A 23902-nucleotide genomic window follows, 5' to 3' on the forward strand; every position below is an offset into this window, starting at 1 on the left:
GAGGAGGGTTATGATCAATGTGTTACCTTACACCACCCTCTTCATGGCAATCCAGGTTAACTCACGTTACCTCCCATTTGTGACAGGTCTGGGGCAAACTCAGCTATCACTGCTCAGCTGACATGTGGCTACTTGCCTTGTCATCCCAATTCCATATCCACCTGCACAGAGTCTGTGGCATGGCAGGAAATCAAACCACATCTCCAGTGTCTCAAGAGGGGAATCCCATCCACTGGGATTTCTTTATCCAACTTCTTCTTACTACCTTGTGTCAACAGCTGTACGCTTCCTGACAGATTTTTCCTGTCACAGGCTGCATTCCCCCTTCAAATGGTCTCACCCAGGAACTGATAGCCCAGAGACTGCAATGATTCTGCCTTCTCTTTGTCTGAAATTGAGCATTCACTGTCTTTCCAAACTCATTAAATTGGAATTTCAATAACAAGATATGCACCTGAAATTTCTAAGATATAGGCAGCATGTGCATGAAGCATAACAAAGTTTAGCTATTTATTTTTTGGAATTCACCAAACACTTTTTATCTTCAAATCACTTAACCTACACCACTGAATGATCTAAGCTTTGCCATTGTTCTCAATTGAGACACTAAAGTATTACCTCTGCATAAAAGGAAACCAAGTTATAGTTACAATTATGCATAGCAAGGATGCATTTTGACCTTAATCAAACCACTGAAAGGTCCTGCACACAAGCAGGAGCAGGACTAGCATGTAACAAGTACCATTTTAGAGGTGATATAATACAATATATAATTTGGCAATGCTAAATCAAACACTCCCATACACATGGCAGTCCTGGGTTGAACTGCAGGCATAAAAATAAGAGAAAATCCAGCCCCTACTCTCTGAACAAAATTGCAACTGGTTTCCTTTAAGAACACTGTGCTGCAAGAAGAGGAGTCATTTCAGAGCTGGAGAGGGTTTCTCAGCTCTAATTACTCCCGATCGCTGTAATTTACAGGTTTGCGGTGGGTAGAAATCGCCAAGATTCACACGTTTGCAGATCAACAGCTGCCACTATTAGAGAGCAAATCGTGCAGCCTTCTGCACCACTGCAGCAGGCTGTGGCACCCACAGGTCAGCAACGAGAGGGGAAGGTGCCACCACAACACAAGGGTGCCAGCAAACTTCAGTAGAGGACAAGAATTTCTCCCTCAGCGCCCCTGGAAGAAGCTTGAAGGGCACAGGGTGTGGAGAGCAGCAGAGTATGTGCATCTGCATTGACCCCCTTCTCTGGTAGGGCTCCCCTTCCACCCCTGCAGGTGTTTGGTTTTAACCCTTGGGTAGTTATTAAGATGGGAAATATCACATTACATCCAATTTTTCTGGCAGTTATGGGGTATGCTACAAATCAGGATTGCATTCTACTGGCTGCATGCAGAGGGCAAGGCTCCAGCTTCAAATGAACGGATTTTTCCAGACATAAGGCCATGCAAAATACTTAGTGGCCTCTGTATAAGACATCTGTGCATGGTACCTTGCAGCAAAAGATCATATAACAGTTTGCAAAGAGGGCCCCAGTCCTTACTTAACACATGCGATGCAGAAAAAGGAGATGACTTTCCTCAAGGTCAGACAGAGCTGGAATCAGAGCTCAGTGCCAAATCCTCTGGTCTACCATTAGGGATCAGACAGGCCCATTAGTGTGGAGCTGCAAAGGGACTCCAAGTTACTTACAGTGCAAAGCAAGACCCCGGTCTTGGATTTTAGGAACTCCTGGAAGACCTCTGTTCTTTCCTAGAAGATTGAAAAATAAAAATTAAAAGACTGCTTATGCAGATTGCAATCAAAGACAAAGCAAATTAGCTAAGGTAACAATTTAACAACTGTGTGTTGTTCACTAGATCATGTACGGCTTCAAAAGCAAAGGAATTGGCCTCATGAGTTCCAGTAAGACTTCCTGCAAATGGAAAAAAAAAATCTGTGGCACACAGGTGTGATCCCAGGCAGGAAGGAACAGTGTCTGGGGAAGGCTGGATGCATTTGGTCAAAACAAAGCAGCCAACACCTCCATGGTTTGCACAGAAGCACAGCCTGTGTATGCCAAAAAGCAGGAACAGTTTTACATGGAGAGGGGATCCACAAAGGATTAGGCAGCACCAGCAGAAGCACTGGCACACTTTGTGGGCAACACAGGCTTTTGTGAGTGCAAGGAAAAGCTGGACATGTTCACTGCTGTCTGTCCAGTCACACGATGGGCAGGATAAGCCCATTTTGTTGACACAGTGATATAATCACATCACAAGAGATCAGGCTCATCATGTGCCCAATGGGCCGTGCAGACAGCCCTGCGCTGACTCGGGGGTTATTAAGTATCAGTGACGCTCAGCTGCTCATGTGAACTGCTGTGGGACAAGACTTAGAGTAATAGGGCTGGAGAGATGAGAGCTTGGCCAGAACCCCCTGTCCAAGGGGGTAAGGATGCAGGACTCCTAGGCTCTCCAGGCAGCTCCCAGGGCACCCTCCCTGAGCCCTTCCCTCACACTGGCAAAAGCCACCAACAGGCTGCAGACACTGGGACAGAGGCTGTTCCTTCCCACGGGTTTCAGAGGCAGGTGCTCCCCAGCCTTGTCCCCATCACGGGGCTGCACCAGCAGAACTCCTGCAGCCCCCACTTCCAATATGGGCTCAGGCCCCCAGGCAGGGCCAGCCACAGCCCCCCGATCCCAAATTATCCCACCAGCAGTCTTTGAGCCACTGAGCCCCAGAACTGCAGGAACCCAGTACAGCTCCTCAGTTACCTTCAGAAGCCTCCTGCTTTGCCAGTCCCCAAACCGTCCCAAGCACACTCTTGTCAGCTTAGCTGACAACTTTGGGGGCTGTTTTTAACTGGATAAAAGCCACAAAAACTGACTCCCCAACTCACATTACATCCCAATGATATCTGCTGTCTGACAAGACAGTCTCTGAGCACTAATAACCAAAGGCCTCAGCAGCACTTGGTCTTTGCTCACCAGTACCACCTCTGCACCTACACTCTCCCTCTGTAGTTGTGGGAAACAACTGCACACACATAATCCCTTGATCTGGTTCCATTTGCTCTTCTGCTTTTCAGAGCTTAGGTCTTCTCTGGCCTCAGAAACACCAAACCCCTTTCCTTTCTGCGCCCTCCTTCCAAAACATCCTTGTTCCATGTTTCAAACCTTCCTTTCCCAGAGTTCTGGCTGGGAGGCAAGCGAATGGCCTGTTATGTTGATGATACAGAAGAAACCTCACACACTTCACTCCCAGCTAGAGGTACAAAGAAGGGAAACTTGGGCCCTTGCTTACACACTGAACCCTCTGCTGACAAAAATTAAAGAAGAGAGCACGCTGTATCTTGTTGACAATGACAGCAGCCGTGCTCAGCAGTACCATATGGGATCCACAATTTAGCTCCATTAATGCTCTTAATTTGAAGACATCAAGCACTAATTACACACTGGGTACTAAAAAGGCAAAACCCTTCCCCTGGTGCCAGCTACTTAGTGGTGTTCTGTTGGCTTAACAGCTGGTCAGGGTAGAGTTGGGCCAGACCAGGCCTGCTCACTTGCTCAGGCAGGCAGGTTGAGGAAAGGCCAGACTGCAGGGACAGCAAAGCACATGTTTCTGGTCTCCACAGGATGGGAATGAGTGAGAAAAACAATGGCTCTTCACCTCTTGCTTCATCAGAAGAGCTCTATTCATTTACCATCTCTGCTGTGCAGCTCAGAGTAGAGTGGCAACTCTCTCCATCACAGACCAAGGGCAGGATCGGGGCTGAACTTCCAAGGGAGGTCTCTCAGCTACTCAGGGGAACTCTATAGTGACAGCTCATTTGACACTCTACTCCTGGCCTCTCAGCCCTCTGAGAGGGCTCCAACCTCTTCACTTAGGCCTATCTGACTAGAACCCAAACCTATTTTGAGGTAATCATTGTTGTATTGCTATTATTCCACCCAGGGAAAGGAGCAATCTGTCAAGACAGTGTTCTTCAAAACCAAAGCCAAACTGCTCCATCCTCATCTAATGGGGGCAACCTATTAGGTGGTAATGTTTCAGGGCTTGGGCAAGGTTTTCCTTTGGCATTAAAAGTCTGTCTGGACTGCATGAGAGAGAACCACAGGTCATAATGGACATTGTGACCACAGGATATAAATGGTTTAAGTGCACCCACTGGGAATAGAGAAAAGCTGCCTCAACCTGCTGAAATAACACCTCTTGCCTCTTCAGCTGTGCTTTTCAGATACAGCTACCAAGGTACTTCCCAGAAATGGGACAATATCCTTAGTCTCATTAGCAGATGGAAGAGTGAGGCCCCTAGAGGTGAAATGACTCTCTGTCCTCTCTTCTGCCCTCTTCCCCAAAATAGCCACATAATAAATCATAGGGAATAAGGAATAAAACTGCGTATCCTGACGTTTTGGGAATGCTTACTTCCTGTTCCATGTCGCCGTGCAGACGGAGAAACTGTAAGGACACGGAGGAGGGAGATGAATGTCCAGGTTGTTCCAACTCTGGCTCTCCTGCAAGGACCTTTACAAGGAGATCATAGTAGAATTCCACTTGTTCACAGCTGGAGAAAAAGATGATCATCTTGTGGTGTTTTTCAAACTGCACAAAAAACAAGAGAATTGCACATGATCACTTCCACAGGACTCCCCCAATTCCCTGATCACTAAAAGATGCCAGTGGTTTACACTTCTGGGGATATAATTACATGGAAAAAGGATTACAGAGTTTGACACCAAATAGTGAGCTCACAAAGGAAGTGTGAGTACACATCTCACTGCCAGCACAAAAGACACAACAGCACCTCAGCTCTCTTGTGGTTCAAGATGCACCTCAAAGCCCTGGATCTAATCCATGCTGTCCTCAACAGAGGAACAGATAAAGGAGCTGGAAAGGGGAAAGGGCTACTTAGTAATATAAATGCAAACAGAATCTCACCTTGCATTTCCCAAGGATAAAAGCTGCTAATGTGACAAGCCTCAGTTTGCTGGGGACCATCACAAAATACTGCTTGAGCTTCTCTGGAACAGCAAAGTTTTCCTGCTCCGTGCAGTTCGATGAACTGCTGGCTTCTCTATCCTTTTGTGATGCTGGTTTGAGCACCTTCTGGATTTCATCTGCTATGGAAATGCTGACGGGATCATTCAAACTGATATCGGCCAGTCGAGTTACTCCTGAACCACAGAAAGTGAGAAACATGTGAGGCCCAGCCTGGTCCAGTCTGGGGTGTGAGGATGTGTTCACAGACACCAAACAATTCACACAATTCCAGTGAAAAGGAGTGAAGGGCAAGGACCCAGTGAGCCATGCCTATGCCACTGACAGAACGTCTCCACAAGCCTCAGACTTAGCAGGGCTTACCAGGCTTAGCTGCTGTTGACTCCACCAAAACCTTCACAAGACACTACTTCAGCCAACTGTGCTATTTCACAGCACATAAATGTCTTTACAGACAGACAGCATTTGGCAGTCCTGGTTTTAAATGTGTGTGTGGGAAAAAAAAACAACAAATCTTCACTCTCTCAAGAGTGCAGGAGTCATGAGGCCTGGCTCAACTCCTGCCTAAGGAACTGAGTGCTTGGATGATACAGAGCAAATCACACAACAGCTCTCTTGTCATCAGCTTTCTGCCTTAATTCTGCATTTGCAGAGCAAAGAATCCAATCAGTGCTTTCCAGGTGGCTTTGCTCTCAAATTTGGGAGACATATGTAAGGACCATGTAAATACATACACTGATAGCAATTCCAGTACTGAAGGACAAGTGTCATAAGCCAAAGAAATGAACAGGCATTATTCCACTTCTGCAAAAAGCTTCAAACTGGGCTGTAACAGTCAGACTCAACCAAGTATTTTGCAGTTGCCTGTGCATTATTCAGCTAAAAGAGTGTGTCTAACCCACCTTCTGTGAGGGTGGCTGACAGCAGGACATTCTGACGTGTCTCCCTGTGGGCATTTAAAGTGTTGAGTATCACGGCCACATCCTTCTCAAAGCCCAGGTCCAGGATCCTACAAAAACAGCAGAGGGGATAAAAAGTGCTGTAGGAAGGAATGAGGAGAAAGTCTTAATACTACATGACATCCTTGCAATGAATAATTGTACAACAATCTGTCCAAAGCGGGTATTTCTTCCTAATCCCAGACATCTGGTGCTTGGCTGAGGCCACTGAGCATGAATGGCTTAAGATCATGCTTTCTGTTGTATTTTTTTTTTTTTAATATTTAGTGAATTATGATGCATTGAGCATATTAGTTATTTTCCATATCTAAACACTTGGAAGTTTACCTGTCTGCTTCGTCAATAATGAGCCACTGAGTGTGATGGAAATGAATACATTCTGTGGACTTGATGTGATCAACCAGGCGACCAGGGGTGGAAATGAGGATATTTATCCCTTTACGTAATCTGTTTGGATTTAAAAACAAAAGAAAAAAGAAAATCCCTGTAAGACAGAAAGAAGAAACCCCAAAACACATAAGTTACCAGTAACTCTGGAATAGGAAGCCAGAGTGAGGAACTGGAACTTACAGAGGGGAAAAAGGGCCACAGTAAAATCAGGGACAGTGCTTTCTCACTGATTAAAACTGAAATTTCTTGCACAGCTAAAATTTATTCTTGATCATCACTGATACTCTGATACTCAAAGGCATACTCAGTGAGGACGGGGTGGAAAGAAATATCAATATCAAAAAAATCTAATACACCCAAGCTAGATTTTCCTTTCTAATTGAGTACTTGTTTTACTGCAAAGAGTAAACTTCTTTTTGTGTATGCTTACATAGAGAGAAATGAAAATTCCATTTTGGATTACCAGCTTACAATTCAATTTTTAAAAAGGGAAAAGGAAGGGATTTTTAACACCAGGAAATCTCTTTTCCAGCAAGCAATTTCCCCCACAACAAATACTGCAGGCAGCACTCGGTGGTAAGCAAATACAGGAGTTTGTCAGAAGAGGAAAAAAAAAATACTGACAGAAGAGATCATCTTCTCAGAAGGCTCATCAACATTTTAGAAACAGATCCAACTGGGGGAAGTGAATGTTTCCTGCTGACCCAGTCACAGTGTCTAAGATCCAGAGGGATCACAGCTTGATCCAAGCTCACCATCCTCTCTCCCAGTAAGAAAAACACTCAAAAGATGAGTAACAGATAAAGACACTGTAGAGCAGAAGGATCCAAAATACAATTTAAGAAGTTGGCTTCCTACCTGGCTTTTTCTGATTTTCTCTTTTCTCCCCCCATTAGCACTCCAGGCACAATCCAGGTAAATGGCTACAGGAAAGAAAACAAGATCAGTACTGATTTCTCTTAATAAAGAGACAAAGCCTAATGAAAACATGATGTTTCTTGGCAGAGAAAAGACTGGGGGCTGATAGCTGCATGTATCTGATGTGATCTAAGCCAGTCTCCATGCACTCTCTCACCCACAGCTCCCCATCAATGGCACCTTTAGTTCTAGCCAGTAACTCACTTCCCACATCATCCAAGAAGATGGAAATTAAATCGGTTTTGCACCGCTTCCAATCACATTATAATATTTCTTTTCCTTCTCCCCATGTAGCCTCAATGTTCAAAGACAAGCCACAATGCTATTTCTTCATCTTGCCTTTAAGCAACATCTTGCTGTGGCCAAGGGAAATTTCAGAAAAGCACAGGACTTACAAAGTTTATGGATACCCACCCAGACCTACGTGCACACAGTGCCCGTGCCTGTGAACATAAAATGTCAGTCTCACTGATACTGCAGGAGTTTTTGCCACTTACTTTAATGAGGTCCAATCCTTCACTGAATCTACTATTCTACCCAGTATTTACAGGGGAGGTAATCAAAGCACAGCACTGCCACTGCCTCACTCGGGAGCAAAGCCAGGACAGCAGCAGAGCAGGGGCTGCACACGGGTGTGACTGAGAAACAGGCTTAAGTTTGCTTGCCAGAAACACTCCTACAAAAAGAGTTTCTTTTAAAGGTTTAAAGTAAGGAAGATATCCAAGCAAGTTGGCATTAGCAGTTGGCATTACAGGAATTGTGTCAGGAGCAGCTCAACTTGCTTTTTTCTCCCTCGGTACTGACATAATCACATCACACCCTCCAGTTATGCAGCCCCTCCAAGGGCCAGTCAGATCATGATCTAAAACTCCTTTGGGTCACTATGACAGTTTACACACTGGATTTGATGGTTACTACACATGATATGTAAGAAAAGCTAAAGGGGGTCAGGCCAGACTGACCAGACTTCATCCTCTGAAGGACACCAAAAGTTCACTATAATAACTCCTAATTACTATGGAAGAAGACTGAAGTACTTTAAATCCAAGCATGACACAATAAAATCTTACTTGGTAATTCCAGCACTAAAAAAAGGCTTGGGAAGTCTCCTCATTTCAAGGAAAAAAAAAAAAGAAGAGGGAGCAGGAATAGGGGTGAGATAAACAACTTAGATACCTTGTGGCCCCATGGTAAGATACTCTGCCTCAATTAAAAGGAAAGCACTATCACTTAATGATTTTAAAAGCCTTCTCATTTCTCCAGTCATTCAGTTGGCAAAGCAGTTCACCAAGTTCTGCTCCCCATCTGAAACCCATCTGGCCAGTATTAGTTTCATTGTCACTGAGAGAGTCTCCATTCATAACTCAGACTGAAACAATGAAAGGGATTTCTAAAAACAAATCACTCTGAAAATCAACTACTCCTGTTTATCAACACGTGTGCAACTAAGGTGCCATAATTAATCACTTAATTGCTCATGTAATAGTTTAAAACATGCCACAGGGGAATCATGCACTTAAACACATTTATCTTTAAGGACTATACATCTTGCCAGGTGCTGGATTTCCTTAAAACATCCAGCTGAATTCTCAGGAACTGAAATTTGCTTAGACTCTTGCAGCATGAGGCTCAAGGAATAGGAAGAACACAGAGCATTGAATTCTTACCTTGAGCAGTTTCTGTATTGTATCAAAACTTTGGAGTGCAAGCTATGGAAACCAAGAAAAGAAAATGAGCTCTGATAAAGTCTCTCTGGACCACAAAACTGGACTACAAGTCCCTATGGCTCAAAAATCTGTAAGCTAATCTAGTTATGTCTATCATCAGAATTTTGAATACATCCTTAATTTTTCTTTTAGAAGCTGCTTATTAATTTTTTCTCTTGAATAATCCCTCTCTTATTATATTTGGGCCTGCTCAAAACCCTCTCCATGGTTCAGCCCCACAAGCCAGCTCTCAGGACAGGACAGAACTCTGCTGGATTCTGTGGATGCCCCTGGGAGAAAACAAGCTGGAGGCACAGGAGAATTTGCTCCACTGGAGGAGTAAAAGGGAAAATGGCACAAATTCTGGAAGAAAACCACTATGAAAGGGAAATGTAGCTCAGAGTTTAGTTATCTTCTGGCAGTCAGGGCAGCCCACACTGTCCCCTCCCCTGACCCACGGTCTGATCACACCACTGGAACTTCCTACCCCTGCATTTCCTTTCTCAAGGAAAGCCATTGCTTCCAATACAAAGTAATACCAATTGTAATTACAAATTACCTTCCTAAGCGCTCTCAATGGCAGCCCTTTAAACAAGCTTACACACAGTTTCCTCCAAGCTTAGTATTCACACAGCATCCTTGAGAGGCAGTAAGTTGCTGCTGTAAAAATTTAAATAGCTTTAGAGCCTTCCCCTTTCATGGAACTGAGCAGAGATATTGCACTGCAGGTTGCATAAAATATTGTGCCCCAAATGAGACACCTGCAGTACGTTCTCCACGTGGAAGTTATTATCATTTGTCATACAAAAAATTAAAAAGGTTGATACCCTCCTCTGACATTGCCTTTGCAATTGCAAATAATATAAATGAAATAGAGGAGAGTTCAGTGGAGAAACCAACTCTTGGAGGCCTCAATTTCAGCATTCACTTGTGGATTTGAAAGAACAGCTTTAAAAATGAATTGTTTGTATAAACCTGCACATTTGCAAAGCTGATTTCACTGGTTTTACTCACTCCCCCTGTGTGAGTTAGGCACAAGGCATGCACTGAGCTAGAGAGGTTCTGCAGGCTTCACAATTCACAAGGAAAACTTAGAAATTCCTTCTCCCTTACTCTGGTGTGGCACTGAACAATGACAACGCTCTTCCTGTGAGGGCAAGATCCCAGCAAAAGGACAGAGAACATTTCCCAACGTGGGGAGCATTAGAGTTCCCCTTCCCTGGTGGACCCACATTAAAAATCAGTGTTCAAACACTCAGATTCAGAAGGAAAAAGGCCACCTACCTCTCTTGTTGGGACGAGTACAAGTGCATAAGGGCCATCACTGCGCTGCAAACACACAAGGTCAGGTCCTCTAAGAATGTAGCACTGAGAAACAGAGCCCTTCCACACCTCACAGCTCTTAGACAACACAGAGAGTTCTGAAGGGCTTTAGTACAAGTTTGTACACAACATTTTAGGGTATTCCCACCTCACAGATTTTTTAAAAAATCAAGTCTTTCACCTATCAATCCTGTATTGGCTTCTCTTCCCTCCTGGGAACCTGCTCACAGTCAAACCCAACATTTTATTCCACACACACATTGTTTCACTTTTGTATTTTCTGAGCTGCATAAACACTCTCCTGTTTGATGCACAGCAACAACCTACAGGTAACACCTGCAGAAAGTAACTACCTAGGATGGCTTGGAAACTCTTCCACCTGTAAGTCAGGATGATCTCTTTCCATAAAAAGATGGAAGATCTGCAGCAGCATTTCCTGGTCAACCAGATGATCCAAACTGGGAGCAACTATCAAATCTCGCTCCATGTCAAAGACTAGTTAATCTTAAAGACAAGGCAGTGAGCTCTGTTTTCAGCCCTCCCAACCTCCAGACCATTGTCTCTCCTGCACTCTACCTTCTCCAAACCTGATAATTCAGCCTATTTGCAGTTTACCCTGCTCCAAGGAGCAATGGGGAATGGGTGACATTGATCTTGGATCAGCTGTGTCTCAAGAGAACATCACATGCACAAATAAAGAGGAAGATACACTGATTGATCTCTACATCAAGAAGAGACAGTAATGACTACAAGAGCTGGATTTTATTTTTATTAATCTTATTATCAAAAGCAAATATATTCAATTCTGTTGCACCTACCTGTATTTTGGATTCCATTCCTTGCAAAGACTGTACAAGTGGAATCCCATAGGCAAGAGTTTTACCTTTTTGAAAGGGAGAAAATCAGAAAACTTTCCATCAAAAGAAAACCACGTGGCAATTACAGCACTTCAGCAAATTAAAGCACCATTTGTCCCACCATTCTTAAACTGCATTCAGAGCCTGACCCCCACCAGCCTTCCCAGCCTGGCACTGTATGAGCTGTACTGGGAATGTGAGGTTTAAGTTCTGCATTTGGGATCCAGTTAAAATGCCCTAAGGAAGGAGAGTGACAATTCAATACTGACCTGAGCCAGTCTGAGATCTCACCAGAGCATCTCTGCCTTGGAGGAGCACAGGAATTGTTTGCTTCTGAACACTGTGTGACAAACCAAACAGGTGAGGAAATACAAATGAGACAGAGGATAGAATCCAACAGCTTTCCTATGCAGCTTCTGTTTCCCCCAAATTCCACACATTCATCTCTGCTATGTGGCTACATCAGTTGAGGTGATTTCCAAGCAAAGCCATTAGACAGGCATCAGATGTGATCAATTCAAATCAGGTTTTATGATTCAAGGACCAAACCAGAAGGCAGGACTCCCAGGTTCCACCTTCAGCTGTGACCTGCTGCGTAACCAACAAGCTATTTCCCATCCCAAACTTTGGAAGCAACAAACCCCAAAGCAAATGGGACATCAGGCACTGTGGTCTTCACAAACCAATTACATATAATGAAGCAATCACAGATGATTGGCTATAATGGGTAGTGAAGCACAAAGATTTTATATTAATTTGCTTACCTGGTCATGCTACTTATGTTCAGGACAGTGTTTATGGTGGAGATCTAGAGAGACAACAAAGAGCAGTAAAGGTTTAATTCTCAAACTGTTCCTTTTGTCATTTTTTTGTAGCACAAAGAGCAAAAACTAGAAGACTGATACTTATTCTCTATATAACTGGTACAGGGCAACCAAATATAAAGTTCTCATGTCCTTGAAGTTCTTCTAATTAATCAGAATTACACCACTGCTGGTTTTCTGGGGTTTTTTGGTATAACAGCTGCAAGTAGTGAAGGTGCTGGGACTGTGTTTGGGTCAGGTCAGGGGCCAGCACCTTGAGGTGAGAGACTGCAACAGAATCAGGTGAAGTACTGGCAACCCTGTCCAGGTCACCACGAATAAAGGTGCCTCTCTCAGCTCTCTGATCTGTTCCCCACCAAAAAAGTCATGTTTTGAGCTGTGCAGCTTCCCTGCCACTCACCAGATGAGGATGGAGGTCCAACTGGCTGAAAGAATCCGTAGTGAAAACATTTTCTTGCACCTGCTGCACTGCTTTTCTGAGCCAGGGGAAACAAAGCAAACAAAGCACACAGTGGGGTTAAAAACTATACATCAGCATTCTATACAAACAGCAAAGAAACTACAGTACCAAGCAAGGGCAAGAATTTGAGACACTGACTATCAAGGCATTGAAAGGGGTTTTTTTTTCCCTCCCATTTGTCTCAAATACCTGTGAATTTCTGGGATATCTGGGTTGTTTTTGAACAGGCTGGATGTCTTAATGAAAGGTCTGCTCTTCTGGCTTTCATTTCGGTTGTCAGTCAGCTGCTTCTTGGGAACTGGCTTTTGTGGTGGATTCCCCTTCCCCCTCCTGTCAGCCTCCGTGGCACCTTTCCTGAAGGTGTTCAGGGATGGTTTCCGTTGGCGTTTCTCAGGTGGGTTTCCACGTGGTGACTGGAGCTTCCTCTTCAGAGCACCGGGTTGCTTCAACATGAACAAACAAACCAGTCATTAATGACTGACAATTAACAAGGTGATATCCTGGTGAGCACAAACACCAGCCCACAGAGCCCTTATTTTTGGAATCTCCCACTCCATGATTAAAGAAATTAAGTTTGACTTTTGCAGCTGCACAGTTGCTACTCCAGTAGATCCACCACCATGTCTGGGATTTCTGACACTTTCAAAAATCTGAAGTCATATCTAAGTGCTCTTCCCTAAAGGATTTCATCCAGCTTCTCCAGTGACTGAGCAGAACATGCTTTAAAAAACTTCTCTCTCAAGCTCTGCAGATCTCCAGCCCACATTACAGCCATGCCTCCAGGATTCCCTCTTTCTGTGGGCACAAGGGATGGCCTGGACTTCTCTCCAACTTATGCTTCTGCCAACTCTCAGCCTTTCTGAGCTCTTGATTTCTTCTTCTGCAGCTGATCTTCAATCACCTAAGAAAAGCTTTTGCTCTCCCCATATCCCTCCAGGAACAGTGAATTAGCAAATTAAACTTCATTTGCTCCCAAAGCTCTTCAGTGTCCCCCACCCCTTTTTCAATGAACTTGTTCTTCCCCATCACAACTGCAAAACTCCTGAAACATGTGAGATACCAGCAGAATCTCATCCCATTTTTCCCCTCTCTCTTCCTCACTCTGAGTTGCACTCTTTTGTCTTCCCACAAACCACACTGTTCTCAAGTTCTCTTATTTTTTTTCACTTGTTTCTCCACATGTTGGGCAAACAACCAAAACCCAACCTCCTTCCACCAACGATCACCATCAGGAAAGTGGGGGTGCCCTGTCTCAAAGCACCTGATACAATAAGGACAAATCCTGTCACTCCCTTTACTCACACACCCTTAAGCACAGTATTTTAAGAAGAATTTTAAAATTCAGAATAACAACTGAAACAGCCCAGAACCACTCTAACAACAACTTTAAAACCGAAAACGTGTATTTAATCCGTTCTTATGCTCCTTTCCTCAAAACAAAGCACCTATTCTTGCAGCTCACAGCACACCCACAATTAGAAAATTTCTTGAAAGCATAAGACTTCCCCTCTCTGGCAGCATTTTAAAGCATCCGGGGATGAGGCAGAGAGAGCTGGGGGAGCATCACCCACGGGCCGATAACAGGTGAGGGCAGGGCTGGACTGTCCCCCCGCAGCCCACCCGCGGGGCTCGGGCGAGCTCGGACCTGCCTGATCCCGAAACCGCGAGCCGGGGAGCCCCTGCGAGCCTCTGCTGCGGGGGGACCCAAAAGCCCCATTTAACAACTTGTCGGACGCTGAGCCCCCGATCCCCGGGCCGGTCGGGGTCCCGTGTCCTGTGTTTCATGTCCCGCAGGCTCCCCTGTCCCGCACAGTCCCGTGCCCCGCAGTGTCACGCAGCGTCCCACGTCCTATCCCGGAGTGTCCCGTATCCCCTGTCCCGCACAGTCCCATGTCCCGCACAGTTCCCACGCCCTGCGTTCCGTAGTGTCCTGCAGTGTCCCGTGTCCCGCACTGTCCCGTGTCCCGCACTGTCCCGCAGTTCCCGCTCCCCCGCTAGTACCGCGCCGATCCCGCGCGGCCCCGCTCCCGCCGCCATGTCCCTCCCTCTCCTCCGCAGGCCCCCGGGGCCGCCCCTCGCCCGGCCCGGTCCGTGAAGGAAGGGCGGCAGCGAGCCCCGTTCCCCCTTCCGGGTACCGAAGCCCTCCCGTCGCCCCCTCCCCACCCCTCAGCGCCGCGGGGAGCTCGGGAGTCTCCCCGCTCCCCCTCCACTCGCGCCCGGGCCCCGCAGGGCGCGCAGGCAGAGGAGGGGGCAGCCCCAGGCCGGGCCCGCCCGGGGGGGCTTCGGCGGCGGCGCGTGCGCGTGGCCCGAGAGGCGGTGGCAACATGGCGGCGGCGGGGCGGGAGGAGCCGCCGCTGAGGCTCGAGGTGGTGGCGGCGGAGGAGGCGGCGGCGGCGGCGAGCGCCGGGTTCCGCCTCACGGCCGTGCGGCGGGAGCCCGCGGTGCGGCTGCAGCACGGCGCCAGCGGCCTGGAGCCGCTGGCGTGGTCCGAGGACCACCGGGTGTCGGTGAGCACGGCCCGCAGCATCGCCGTGCTGGAGCAGCTCAGCGACGTGCACAGCGGCGGGCAGGACATGGTCATCCACCGCACCGCCGTGCCCGCGCCCGCCACCGCCTGCCTGCTCAAGGTGAGCGCCCGGCACGGCCTCAGTGGCACCTCGTTAGTGTGTGTGAATATATAAAGGAGGGGGTGTGGTGCCACGGGGATGGAGACGGGGGTTGGACATCAGGAGGGATTTCTGCACAGAAAGGGTCATTAGACACTGGAAGGGGCTCCCCAGGGAGGTGAAGGAGACTCCGTCCCTGGAAGTGTTTAAGGAAAGAGTGGATCGTAGCACTTAGTGCCATGGTGGTGTTGGGTCACAGGTTGGACTCGATGATCTTTGAGGTGTTTTCCAACCTAATTGATCCTGTGATTTTGCTTTGTGTTGCCAACCACGTGGACACGAGGCAATGGGCAGAAACTGGTGCCCCAGAAGCTCCACCTGAACACGAGGAAGAACTTCTTCACTGTGCAGTGACAGGAACAGGTCACCTGGAGAGGGTGTGGAATCTCCTCACTGGAGATATTCCAGAGCCACCTGGACACAATCCTATGTCATGTGCTCTGGGATGGCCCTGCTGGAGCAGGGAATGGAACAGATGACCCACTGTGGTCCCTTCCAGCCTCACCCATTCTGGGATCCTGATCCCCCTCCTGGGGAGCCACCCCAGCGCTGCCCCTTCTCCACACAACTTTCTGCAGGATCTCATGTGTTGATGTGTTTTAAAAGCACAGGAGAGAAAAAAAACCTATCCCAGTGATGTCCAGGGGAAATGTGATCCAGTATTGAGGAGGTTTCAGGGATTCTAAAGTTCTGTGTTTTTCTAAGAATCACTTGAGCTCCAGTGCAGTTATTTCAGTACAATTTTAAGGAGGAATCTTCCTTGGTTTGCTGCCTAAGCTGAAGGATTTTTGCAGCAGGGATTGCTTTGTCCTTCAGAGGAGTACCTGATTTTTTACAAAGTTGACAAGTCTGGGTGAATATTTTATTAAATAATAATTCTGTTATCGTGGATCTGATTTTATGTTCCAAAACAATGCTGAGAATATGGAAGAGTTGAAATATTGAGTGTTTTACACTTTAAATGTTATACAGCAGTATGAAAACAGGCTCTTTGATTCAGCAGACAAAAAAATTCAAAAGCTGAGAGTCAAAACAATACAAATTCCTACAAGTTCATCAGGGCATTAATGAGGCTGAAACCTTTAGGAGTGACCTTAATTAACCATTGCAATGACGTAGGGTAGGTTGTCGTACAGGATGCTCTGTTTCAAGTGGGAATTAATTCCAAGAGAGCATTGCTAAAAAATTAGTTGTACAATCGTTTTAATAGTTCTTTTTGTTGTCTTGTAGGTCGGCCCCAAAAAGGAGGTGGCTGAGTGCAAGGAGAAGTTTGCCAGCTCCGTGGATCCGACCGTGAGCCAGACGTTCATGCTGGACCGAGTGTTCAACCCCGAGGGGAAGTCCCTGACACCCATGAGGGGGTTCAAATATTCCAGCTGGTCCCCTCTGGGCTGTGACGCCAACGGGAGGTGCCTCCTGGCCGCCCTGACCATGGACAACCGGCTGACCATCCACGCCAACCTCAACCGGCTGCAGTGGGTGCAGCTGGTGGACCTGACCGAGCTCTACGGGGAGCGCCTGTTCGAGGCCGGCTACAAACTCTGCAAGGCCGACACTCCCTGCGGGGAGCTGGGCGACTTCCCGGAGTTCCAGCGGCGGCACAGCATGCAGGCCCCCGTGCGCATGGAGTGGTCGGGAACCTGCACCACCCAGCAGGTCAAGCACAACAACGAGTGCCGGGATGTGGGGAGCGTGCTCCTGGCCGTGCTCTTCGAGAACGGCAACATCGCCGTGTGGCAGTTCCAGCTGCCCTTCCTGGGGAAGGAATCCATTACTTCCTGCAACACCATAGAGTCCGGGATAAGCTCCCCCAGCGTGTTGTCCTGGTGGGAATACGAGCACAACAACCGGAAGATGAGCGGGCTGATCGTGGGCAGCGCGTACGGCCCCGTTAAGATCCTCCCCGTCAACCTCAAGGCGGTCAAGGGCTACTTCACACTCAGACAGCCCGTGGTGCTGTGGCAGGAGATGGACCAGCTGCCCGTGCACAGCATCAAATGTATCCCCCTCTACCACCCCTACCAGAAGTGCAGCTGCAGCTTGGTGGTGGCTGCAAGGGGCCCTTACGTGTTCTGGTGCCTCCTGTTGATCTCCAAGGCGGGCCTGAAGGTCCACAATTCCCACGTGACGGGGCTCCACTCCCTGCCCATCGTGTCCATGACGGCGGACAAGCAGAACGGCACGGTGTACACCTGCTCCAGCGACGGGAAGGTCAGGCAGCTCATCCCCATATTCACAGACGTGGCTCTGAAGTTTGAGCACCAGCTGATCAAGCTCTCGGAGGTGTTTGGCTCCGTCAGGACTCATGGAATTGCTGTCAGCCCGTGCGGGGCGTACCTGGCGGTCATCACAACCGAGGGCATGGCCAACGGGCTGCACCCCGTCAACAAGAACTACCAGGTTCAGTTTGTCACCCTCAAAACCTTCGAGGAGGCGGCTGCACAGCTCTTGGAATCTTCTGTCCAGAACCTTTTCCGGCAGGTGGACCTGACGGATCTTGTGCGCTGGAAAATTCTGAAGGATAAGCACATTCCTCAGTTCTTACAGGAGGCACTGGATAATAAGATTGAGAGCTGTGGTTCCACTTACTTTTGGAGGTTTAAGCTGTTTCTCCTGAGGATTTTGTATCAGTCCATGCAGAAAGCTCCCTCAGAGGCCACGTGGAGACCTTCACACGAGGATGCCAAAATCTTGATCTCGGATTCCCCTGGGATGGGCAGCACTGAGGATGATCAAGAGGAAGGAACTTCGAAACAAGCCAGCAAGCAAAGCCTGTGTGACACAGGCAAAGGTGTGGACTTAGATGACACTGCAGAGGATTCTCTCCATCAGTCAAGTGACACTGGAGGGCGGGAGCCAATGGAGGAAAAACTTCTTGAAATACAGGCCCAGATTGAGGCCGTGGAAATGCACTTGACACGGGAACACATGAAACGGGTGTTGGGAGAAGTTTATCTACACACATGGATTACAGAAAACACCAGCATTCCCACCAGAGGAGTCTGTGACTTCTTAATGTCTGATGATGGCTACGATGACAGAACGGCACGAGTAAGTGACCTCTGTGCTCAGGGGATTCCATGTTAGGAGTTATTTCCTTCTCCCCCCTCCTGAACATACAGCTGGGGTGGGAAAGAGAAGTGCAATCGTGTCATCCTTACCAGTCAGCTCCTCCAGAGCATTCAGCTTAAATTGCCCTTCCTTCAAGTTGTGGGGTAGGAAGGAATGTAAACACAGATGGTGCATTTTGGATCAGGTACAATAAAGAATAATCATGCCTGAAGTTTGGCAGCACAAGAGAGAGGACCAGGGTTGTTCTGCTGCTCTCAGTGACTTAAAACATGTACCAATTGAGAGAGATGTTTGTTTTCATGACTGAGCTTATTTAATCTATCATCCCTGCAAAACTAAACTTTGGATGCATTTCCTCTAGTCAGTTATGCTGCAGTTCCAGTTTTAAGAGCTGCAGAAGTATCATTTCTGAAAGTATCTATAATTGAGCTCTGTGGTTGTTCAGGTGGTACATCAGGTCTTGGCATTGCTCCCTGAGCCTTCAGTGGAAGGATCAGCTCCAGAGGTTGAGACAGGTGGGAACACTCTGCATCAGCCTCCTGGCTCTTAAGACTCAATGACAAGAAAGGTTCAGGTGTCTCTGTACCTCTGTGTGTGAGCAGAGAACAGTTCTTTTTCAGTCCCTAAGTTCTTAAATCACTCGAACTCTAAAAAAATCAGCCTTTACTTTGCATCCAGAGGGACAGGGGAAGGAAGCACATGTCCATTACTGATGTATGTGGTGTTCTCCCTGCTGGAATCACAGGCAAGTGTGGCCATCAGTAATTCACTGGGAAAGTATTCTGGCACAACTGGTGGGTTGTTACAGCGTCCAGTTACTATGAATTGAAGGTTTGAGAGGTTGATTTTCTTATCTTAGAAACAAGATTCTTGTTTTATAATCATTAAAAGCTGACTTCTAGACTGTATTTTATCTGTTCAGTTTGCTGTCACACTGTAAAGATCCTTAGGATATGGTTTGTATCTGTTGAAACATCAGAGACAAATTTGATCAAATAAATGTTCCACTATACTCCAAGGTGGCTGCTAAGGACATGCATCCATTTCTGAACAGGAATTATTTTTTAGCACATCCACTGTGATAGTCATGAGGGGAAGCATTGTTGTAATGGTCAGTGGTGTAATACCAGTTCCTTCAGTACTTTTAAAATAGCTTAACATTGTTGCTTTTCAGGTCTGTGTCCCTTTACTGTGGGACAGAAATCTTTGGGAGATGACAACACGAGGAGAATAAATGAACACTTAGTGGTGTGTTACGTTTCTTACACCTTCATTTCTTTGAATTCAGTGCAATTCCTGTATCATGCTCTGAAACCACAGTACCCTGGGAGGCATTTCCACCCCTCAGCTGTGTTCCTATAATCCCTGCTGACTCCTGTGTGTTCCAGGTGCTGATTGGGCACATCCTGAAGAAAATGAACAAACAGACGTTCCCGGAGCACTGCAGTTTGTGCAAAGAGATCCTGCCCTTCACCGACCGCAAGCAGGCCGTGTGCTCCAACGGGCACATCTGGCTCAGGTAACGGGCTCTGCAGGAGGTTTTACCCTCCTCTGGATCATTTAAACATGCTTTAAGAGTTCACCTAAACTGCTTGTTAGTGTTGGAGTAAAAACTCACAAAACATGTTATCTATGCTGCAGTGTTTGCTGGCTGCTATTTGTCCTCTTCCATGAGAGAGAGAGAGGAGGTTGGATTTGGTTCCATAGCAGTACAGTGTTTTTATAATAAAATGCTTTTTGATCATCTTTTTTTTTTTTTCCACGTGGGGGGAAGGTGGGGACAGGGAAAAAGCAAGCAAGGGAAAATTAAGGACAACTCATCCTCTGTGGAACATCGGGTGAAGAAGGGTGTGTTCTGGCTCCTTCAGTGTTTGAAAACAAAAGCAATTTAACAAAAAAAGGTTGAAAACAGGCACACTGAGAAGTCAGACAAGTTCTGGAACATCTAGAAAATTAAATCTTCCTATGTGGGGTTCACTGAGATTGTCCCTGAAGCCTTGGCAAGACAGTAGTCTGTCACAAAGATAAAACTTTGCCTAACTGGTACTATGTGCTACTTTGGGTAAATATTCATGGCCTTAAGGAGCCTCAAGCTTTTCACGTCCTCTCCTGCATGCTAAAAATTTTTTGGCCAATGATGAAGCCTTTTTCAGTGGTATATTGATAAAATGCCTTGTCCTTCCACAGGTGCTTTCTGACCTACCAGTCCTGTCAGAGTCTGGTGTACAGGAGGTGTTTGCTTCACGACAGCATTGCACGGCACCCAACCCCAGAAGGTAAATTGTCCTTGGCAAAAGGGGCAGGATTAGGTGTTTTTAACTTTCATCTGCAAAATGTCTTGAATTAGTTTCATTGGCTTTTCTCTTTCAGGCAGTTACCATGTGAAGCTCTAGTGCTCTGCATTTCACAGTGTCCTGTTGTCTGACGTGTTAATTACTAATCAGTGACTGCAGAAATTGATGTATAAATCCACATTTTAATGAGAGCTGGGTAAACACAATCTGTGCTGGAATGCTACAGCAGTTAGTTTATATTCAGGTTGAATATATTAGCATCCAGTTATGGAAGAGGGACAAAGAAACAGGAACCAAGGACTGTGTTATGTGAAGGATCTAATTTCAGTTTAGAAAATGAGAACAGTACATTTGTGCCATAGTGAACCTTTAAATTTATTTCCTATATAGGTATTTAGATGAGTGTGTAAGGATATAGCACAGACTGTTTCACCTTCATTTTGTCTCCTGCTGAGGTGGAATTTAAACTGGCATTGCTTAAAATTTCAGAACAGAAATGGAGCTGGATACAAACTGTTCAGGATTCCTCTTTGTGCATCTCAGGTGTCATTCCTCTGTTCACCTCTACCCCCAGCTTTGAACAACTTGTTTTCTTATTTGCAGATCCTGAATGGATCAAGAGGTTATTGCAAGGACCTTGCACGTTCTGTGACTCTCCTGTGTTCTAGAGAAAAGCTCTGCAAAGACTGAAAGCATTTTCTCTACTCCATAAGCTCCCTTCAGCCTTGAAGGACACAGAGCACAGGAACACAGACTCTGCTGGAGGGGGAACACCTCATCCACAGCCCTGTACATAGAACATCGGAGGTTCTGGAAACTCCTCAAGTCCAGAGCCCATTCCATGCTCCAGAAACAGGAGTACACCTGGAAGAGCCAGTTTAAAAGAGGTTTGGAAGAGCACCCCATGGAAGGCTCAGCAGCTGGACACTGACAGCTGAAGTGTTGAGCACAGTGTGAACTGTCCTTTCTGCCCAACTGTGTCATTTCCCAAAAGCTGGGACGGGAACATGGAGCTGCCTCTGGAATGGTCCTGGTGGGTAGAGAAAGCTTCAGCTTGTAGTGCTCCCTTTGCTTTTTAACAAGCACTGGCACTTGCTGCAGAATATTAAACTGTCAAAAGAATTTGTGGCTCCAATTCCTTGCCGAGTGAAGCACGTGCCAGTTACAGCCACAGGAAAGAAATTGGCCATTCCAGCAGTTCCCCTTAAAGTCTGGAAGAATAACTGCCTCATAACTGTTGTAACACTATTGAAGTCAGGAGGGGGATATTGGCTGCCTGGGTCAAATAGGGATCAGTAAAAATAATTTTTAAATGTAATAATTATTAAACTAATAGCAATTAGATTAAACACTAATAATATATATAATTTCCAATGCTCTTTAATCTCTTACCCCACTTTCTTTTTCTGAACTAACTCCTTCCCAGCTTTTGCCAATGTATTTGCCTTTGGCTTCACTTAACCCTCTACCAACAGGAATCATCTTTTCCAGTGTAACTCAGTTACCAAAAACATTACTAATTTACCTTATTTTCAATTAAATTGCAAGTCTCCCTCATCCAGGAATTGAATTTTACACAAGTCTGACACACAAGCAATCGCTCCCAGCTGACAGTCTCTCTTTTCACAGCAACACAGTAAAAAACCCCAAACAAAGAGAAGGCCCAAACCAAACCCCCACCATGGCTGACATGTTCTAGGTAAGGCCAAGGAGGCTGGTGAAGCTATTCATGGATCACAGAATGGTTTGGGTTGGAAGGGACCTTTAGGATCATCTCGTTCCACCTCCCTGCCATGGGCAGGGACACTTTCCATTATCCCAGGTTGCTCCAAGCCCTGTCCAACCTGGCCTTGGACACTTCCAGGGATGGGGCAGCCACAGCTTCTCTGGGCAACCTGTGCCAGGGCCTCCCCACCCTCACAGGGAAGAATTTCTTCCTAATACTCTATCTAACCCTGTCCTCTGTCAGTGTGAAGCCATTCCCCCTTGTCCTGTCTCTCCAGGCCCTTGTAAATAGTCTCTCTCCATCTTTCTTGTAGGCTCCTTTAGGATAAGCCTGACTCCCTCATCCAGAGATTCATAAACACACCAATGATGTAGTGTGGCTGAGCCCAGACATTTATTTTGCCTTCTGACTGTCCTATCAGAAAAAACATCTCTCTCTCTTTGCCATCTGTTCCTACCAGGAGCAGGAGAATCTTTTTCAACTTCCTATGCAGTGTTAGAGGAATAACACCTCCAAAACGTGTCTGGTTACCTGGTACAGTTTGTCTTGTTAACTTCAATCCATTAACTGTCAAATAATCCTGAGTTTATGTATTTCCATTCTGCAGAGCATCAGTGGCAGAGGTGTCGCCCTGTTTGTGATTCCTGACACTTTAACTGTGTGGGAGGTGCTCTACAGCTGTTGAGAAATCATGGAATTGTCCTGACAGCATCAGTCTCCCAACAGTGCATGTGTGATTGGTGCTTGGTTCCTCGATTCAATGACTATGCATATTTTGGTAACGTTCCTTCACCTTCAGTAGGAACGAGTTTTTGTTCAGCTCACATTAAACAAGTCAGCTGTCCTTCTGTTCAGTGTCTCATGCATAAGCATGATTGTGCTGAGAATAATATTACTACAGTAGCCTAGAACAGCAGAAGCACATTCATCTGTAAAATAATTAGCCTCGTTTGTAAATATCCTTGGAAGTGGTACCATAATTGTATTAAAGAAATGTTTAGTTTTTTATTGCTGTGCATTGAAAATTGAAATTACTTCAGTGTGTCTGCAAAGAAAGGAAATGTAGCTCGTGATGGCATCCAGTAAAACACAGAGTAACCTCAATACCCAACGTGTGTGGAGGCTGGGGCCAGCTCTGGGACCTGGGACAACACTGGTCTCCTTCCCAGTGCTGATGGGGCTTGAGGGGAATAGAACGTCCATTTCCAGCATGAGCTGAACAGGTGGTTTACTTGTGGTGCTTGAGAAAGTATTCTGAGTGGAAGCTGCAAGTCCTTGCCCTGACAGTCATGACCTGCTCATCAGTAAATGTTCCAATTGAGAAACTCTCCTGCCTGTGGAAAAGGGGAGGGAGCTCTGCAGAACCACGTCAGTGCTCTTAGAAAAAGTCAAAGGTCACTTCTTTGATAGTGGCTCAGAAACCATAAAAATATCCTGATCTGCTGAAGTGTTTTCAGTCTGGCTGACCCAAAGGTTCAGCATGATAACAGATCAGATTGATTCCTAGTGATTACTTCTGTAACTCTTGAATTTCCCTGGATTGAGTTTTAATGCTTTCCCATGTAGAAGCTTAGCACACCTCACATTAATGGGGTGGCATTAATGTTCATTTTCCTTGTCTCTCAAGGCAGTAAATACTCAGTCTAGCATTGCCAGTTTATTTAACCTGGTTTCAGACTGCAGGGAGAGGGGAATTTTAAAGCCCACAATGTCAGCTTT

General features: G+C 46.4%; 2 protein-coding genes across 3 annotated transcripts in view; one reads left to right on the forward strand and one right to left on the reverse strand.

Annotated features, from left to right (window-relative positions):
- The window catches only part of DDX31 (DEAD-box helicase 31), a 47002-nt gene extending 32540 nt beyond the window's left edge, over window positions 1–14462 (reverse strand). Inside the window, exons 1-14 of the mRNA XM_027739342.2 lie at window positions 14427–14462; window positions 12615–12868; window positions 12366–12441; window positions 11906–11949; window positions 11411–11481; window positions 11103–11167; window positions 10246–10290; window positions 8923–8964; window positions 7196–7260; window positions 6275–6394; window positions 5891–5997; window positions 4929–5164; window positions 4416–4592; window positions 1698–1757 (exon numbers count right to left, since the gene is read on the reverse strand). Of these exons, the coding sequence (XP_027595143.1) occupies window positions 1698–1757; window positions 4416–4592; window positions 4929–5164; window positions 5891–5997; window positions 6275–6394; window positions 7196–7260; window positions 8923–8964; window positions 10246–10290; window positions 11103–11167; window positions 11411–11481; window positions 11906–11949; window positions 12366–12441; window positions 12615–12868; window positions 14427–14462 (1398 nt within the window). The remainder of the gene's footprint in view (window positions 1–1697; window positions 1758–4415; window positions 4593–4928; window positions 5165–5890; window positions 5998–6274; window positions 6395–7195; window positions 7261–8922; window positions 8965–10245; window positions 10291–11102; window positions 11168–11410; window positions 11482–11905; window positions 11950–12365; window positions 12442–12614; window positions 12869–14426) is intronic.
- A 327-nt stretch (window positions 14463–14789) lies between these two features.
- Window positions 14790–23208, forward strand: GTF3C4 (general transcription factor IIIC subunit 4). 2 transcript variants are annotated; one of them, XR_003544124.2, is made up of 6 exons: window positions 14908–15052; window positions 16322–18142; window positions 19552–19682; window positions 20351–20439; window positions 21061–21490; window positions 22791–23208. XR_003544124.2 is itself a non-coding variant. In XM_027739352.2 (5 exons), the coding sequence occupies exons 1-5, from the start codon at window positions 14999–15001 to the stop codon at window positions 21123–21125; spliced, it is 2160 nt and encodes a 719-aa protein (XP_027595153.1). In that variant the 5' UTR covers window positions 14790–14998; the 3' UTR covers window positions 21126–21824. The 2 variants fall into 2 exon arrangements, 1 of the variants encoding a protein (XP_027595153.1); XM_027739352.2 differs by lacking the exon at window positions 22791–23208 and having other exon boundaries at window positions 14790–15052; window positions 21061–21824.
- Window positions 23209–23902: the final 694 nt, after the last annotated feature.

The sequence above is a fragment of the Pipra filicauda genome, unplaced genomic scaffold (genome assembly GCF_003945595.2).
Source record: "Pipra filicauda isolate LSUMZ 115617 unplaced genomic scaffold, ASM394559v2 scaffold121_size3267253_pilon, whole genome shotgun sequence".
In the NCBI taxonomy this organism is placed as follows: domain Eukaryota; kingdom Metazoa; phylum Chordata; class Aves; order Passeriformes; family Pipridae; genus Pipra; species Pipra filicauda.